Source organism: Tachysurus vachellii, chromosome 11, assembly GCF_030014155.1.
Source record: "Tachysurus vachellii isolate PV-2020 chromosome 11, HZAU_Pvac_v1, whole genome shotgun sequence".
NCBI lineage: Eukaryota > Metazoa > Chordata > Actinopteri > Siluriformes > Bagridae > Tachysurus > Tachysurus vachellii.
In genome coordinates, this window is record NC_083470.1 from 26,890,337 (window position 1) to 26,894,962 (window position 4,626).

Sequence of the window (4,626 nt, forward strand, 5' to 3'; positions counted from 1 at the left end):
ACTACATCGAAGATCCTATAAAGGCCATTATATAGAGGAGAAATACTAAAGACTGAATTTACACTTTAGCTGAATGACTAAATTAAAACACCACATGTAGTGCACTATATGTTCATTTGGGATGAAGCCAGTCCCTCCTTCAGAGGGGAGCACACACACACACACACACACACACACACACACTCACACACACACACACACACACTCACACACACACACACACACACACACATACACTCACACACACACACACACATACACACGCGCAAGCACGCGCACACACACACACACCAGCCCTTCATCCTGCGCGCGCGCCTCTGGAGCAGAGTTCCAGGCGCGGCGGTGTGTGTGAGACGCTGCTCCGCTCCTCGCGCTGTATTTTACATTAATAATCACTATCATCATCTCTGTTATTATTAATCGTTAATCATTTTATTAGTTAATTTCTCACTGTTTGGGGTCATTGTCCTGTCCTCTGATACGGATCGCGTTCTTCATTATCGGCATGTTGGGAATCTTGTGCAGCGGATCACGGGATTGTCTTCCTCCTCTTCCTCCTCTTCCTCCTCCTTCTCTTCATTTTCCTCTTAAACAGGAATAAAAATTTATTAAAGAATTTATAAAGAGAAAACTTTACATCTGTACGGATTTATAACACTGGATCCTGATTCCGTGATGAAGATGAAGATGAAGAGTCCGCGTGCGGTGGAGGCTGTTCGGGATTTCTGACATTTTTAGCGCAATTTTCCGATTTGGGGAATTTAAAAAATAGTGAACAAAAATCATTACAGTTTGTTTGAGGTTTGGATTCGCGCGTCCATCATCATGCGTCTGTTTCTGTGCGGCTTCCTGCTGCTGTTAGGTGAGTGAACTTTCTCATGAGTTCCATCATTAACACACAAGCGCTTATAACGCGGAATAACACCGCTTAGTGCTGCGTGTGTGTGTGTGTGCGTGTGAGTGTGTGTGTGTGTGTGTGTGTGAGAGAGAGAGAGAGAGAGAGAGAGAGAGAGAGAGATTCTGATGACCACAAAATGTTACCAAATACGATGGAGAGGAAGATGAGGAGAGAAAGGAGAGGAGAAGAAGGAGGAGAAGACAAGAGAAAGATTAAGAGAGGAAGTAGAGTATGATGGGAAGAGAAAGGAGAAGAGGAAGTGTTTAGAAAATGTTTAGAGGAAGATGAGGAGGGTAGGATGAAGAGAGGAAGGAGAGGTGAGGAAGACGAGGAGGGTAGGATGAGGAGAGGAAGGAGAGATGAGGAAGATGAGGAGGGTAGGATGAGGAGAGGAAAAAGAGATGAGGAAGATGAGGAGGGAAGGATAAGGAGAGGAAGGAGAGGTGAGGAAGACGAGGAGAGTAGGATGAGGAGAGGTAGGAGAGGTGAGGAAGATGAGGAGGGTAGGATGAGGAGAGGAAGGAGAGGTGAGGAAGATGAGGAAGGTAGGATGAGGAGAGGAAGGAGAGGTGAGGAAGATGAGGGTAGGGTGAGGAGAGGAAGGAGAGGTGAGGAAGATGAGGAAGGTAGGATGAGGAGAGGAAGGAGAGGTGAGGAAGATGAGGGTAGGGTGAGGAGAGGAAGGAGAGATGAGGAAGATAAAAGACTCTCTGAGCGGTATTGACCTTGTGGGTACGTTTGGCAGCTTCCTGATGAGTTAAAGTTAAAGAAGTCAGAGTCATAATCTGAGTCAGAATCAGACTGAGCACAGTGTTAATTATCTGTGGTGATAATGGTGTAAATAAAAGGTCCTCACAAGGAGAGTAAAACAAACCTGCAGTGAAGTAGTGATTGGAGGAGTGTCACATCTTTATTATCAAAGTCCAGAAAAGTTGAAACCACAGACCACAACCTGAACATCGTGTGTGTGTGTGTGTGTGTGTGTGTGTGTGTGTGTGTGTGTGTTTAATGCAGAGACACTCTGACAGAGCACAACTATGATCAAGGTCACCCTGCACACTGCAAACACAGATAATCCATACAGTGTAGAATTAACACAAGTAACACCACCAGTGTAGAATTAACATCATTAGTGTAGAATTAACACTTACCATGTGGAAATAACATTACTAGTTTATAATTAACACCAGAAGTACAGAACGAACACTAACAGTGTGTATTGTAAACTATTTATACACTGGAGGTGTTCATTTTGTGCAATGAGTTAAATTATATTAAATAATTCTCTCATTACTTTGATTAAACTCTTAGTTTGATGAAAACATGTCACAGTGTTGAATCAAAGCAAAGACAGGTGTTGAGTCAACAATAGACAAATACCTTAGTAGCGGAGGTGTTAATTAGCCAGTGTAAAGTAATAGAATAGAGTTTGTGTTCATTCAACACTTCACTCTGTATTTATTAAGTCCAACTGGTACAACACGTCTTTGAACAATATAAGAATTCACTGAACACCAGGCGTTAATTCTGTGCTGTCACAGTTAATTCAACACCATGACTGATTTGTGTTAATTCAGTTGCGTTCATACCACACTAAGAGATAACTGAACACTGTAACTGAACACTAACACTTAAGTGAACACTTAAAGACTCAGTGTCAGTACTGGTGTTAATTCCTACAGTGTCAGTGTTAATTCAAAACTGTAGAGGTTTATTAGAGTTCCTTCCTCATTATGTGTGTGTGTGTGTGTGTGTGTGTGTGTGTGTGTGTGTGTGTCCATCTTTCCCTTATAAGGACAGGACATCAAAGTATCATGTTTACTACCTACTTGCAGTTTCAGGTCTGAAGAAGACTCAGTTTAATGACCTCATCACTCCTCATTCTCTCCCTTTTTTCTCCTTCAGAACTCGTAATGAGCCAATGTTTCTGTTACTGTCAGACAGACAGACAGACAGACAGACAGACACACAGAGAGGCAGAAAGTGAGACACTGTCTGTCTGTCTGTCTGACAGAAAAAAACAGCGACTCTGTGTCTGTCTCTCCCTCTCTCAGTCCGTCTGTCTCTCCCTCTCTCTGTCCATCTGTCTATCGCTTTCTCAGACTCACAGTAAAGAACATTCAGTTCTCTCTCCCTCTCTTTCTCTCTCTCTCTCTCTCTCTCTCTCTCTCTCTCTCTCTCTCTCTCTCTCTCTCTCTCTCTTTCTGTCTCTCTCTCTCTTTCTCGCTCTCTCTTTGCCTTTACTCTTTCTATAAATAAATGAAATGCAGTATGATTTGTAATGCCATAGGGTATCGTTCAGTCTTTCCAGCTGTCTCTCTCTCTCTCACTCTCTCTTTTCGTCTCTCTCTCTCTTTCTCTCTCTCGCTCTCTTTCTGTCTCTCTCTCTCTCACTCTCTCTTTTCGTCTCTCTCTCTTGCTCTCTCTCTCTCTCTCTCTCTCTCTCTCTCTCGCTCTCTCTCTCTTGCTCTCTGTCTCTCTCTATCTTTCTGTCTCTCTCGCTCTCTTTCTGTCTTTCTCTCTCTCACTCTCTCTTTTCGTCTCTCTCACTTTCTGTCTCTCTCTCTCGCTCTCTTTCTGTCTCTCTCTCTCGCTCTCTTTCTCTCTCTCTCTCTCTCTCTCTCTCTCTCTCTCTCGCTCTCTCTCTCTTGCTCTCTGTCTCTCTCTATCTTTCTGTCTCTCTCGCTCTCTTTCTGTCTTTCTCTCTCACTCTCTCTTTTCGTCTCTCTCACTTTCTGTCTCTCTCTCTCGCTCTCTTTCTGTTTCTCTCTCTCTCTCTCTCTTTCTCTCTCTCTCTTTGCCTTTATTCTTTCTATAAATAAATGAAAATAATGCAGTATGTTTTGTAATGCCATGTGGTATAGGGTATCGTTCAGTCTTTCCATCTGTCCGCTCTGTCCACCTGTCTTTCTTTCTCCTCCGTATCAATTCTCAGACTTTTCCAGAGCTACTTTTCCTCATCATTATATATTTATAAGCCCGGACCTGTAGGTGTCACTAGTGCCTCGTTTCCTCGACTGACTTCTTCACGACCTGCAGATGGAAAAGATGAATTTATCTTTATAGAAGCTATCAGCTTTGGAGTCGTGTGGAGTTTGAGTTTGACCAGAATGAAGCCACACACCATTTTATCTGTAACTAGGTATATTTAGATTTGTACAAACTGCAAGCTTAAATCATTTCATAGTACCAAAATAAGCCACGCCCCTACCAGGGTGACATCATAGTGTACTCAGAAAACATTTTAGCTTCTTTAGCTTGTGCTGTAGACATCTAAATCGTTGGAAGTTTGCCATTACGTTTAAGAGAAAGAGGCGTGGCCATTGTGTCACTAAAGCTAAAAGAAAGAGGCGTGGCCACTGTGTCACTAAAGCTAAAAGAAAGATGCGTGGTCATTGTGTCACTAAAGCTAAGAGAAAGAGGCGTGGCCACTGTGTCACTAAAGCTAAGAGAAAGAGGCGTGGCCACTGTGTCACTAAAGCTAAGAGAAAGAGGCGTGGCCACTGTGTCACTAAAGCTAAGAGAAAGAGGTGTGGCCACTGTGTCACTAAAGCTAAGAGAAAGAGGTGTGGCCATTGTGTCACTAAAGCTAAAAGAAAGAGGCGTGGCCATTGTGTCACTAAAGCTAAAAGAAAGAGGCGTGGCCACTGTGTCACTAAAGCTAAGAGAAAGAGGCGTGGCCATTGTGTCACTAAAGCTAAAAGAAAGAGGTGTGGCCATTGTGTCAC

The 4,626-nt window shown here is 43.2% G+C and overlaps 1 protein-coding gene across 1 annotated transcript in view; it reads left to right on the top strand.

Annotated features, from left to right (window-relative positions):
• Positions 1 to 342: 342 nt before the first annotated feature.
• Positions 343 to 4,626, top strand: part of gfra2a (GDNF family receptor alpha 2a) — a 56,287-nt gene continuing 52,003 nt past the window's right edge. The window contains exon 1 of the mRNA XM_060882291.1: positions 343 to 862. Coding sequence (XP_060738274.1) covers positions 826 to 862 — 37 coding nt within the window. The 5' untranslated portion in view covers positions 343 to 825. The remainder of the gene's footprint in view (positions 863 to 4,626) is intronic.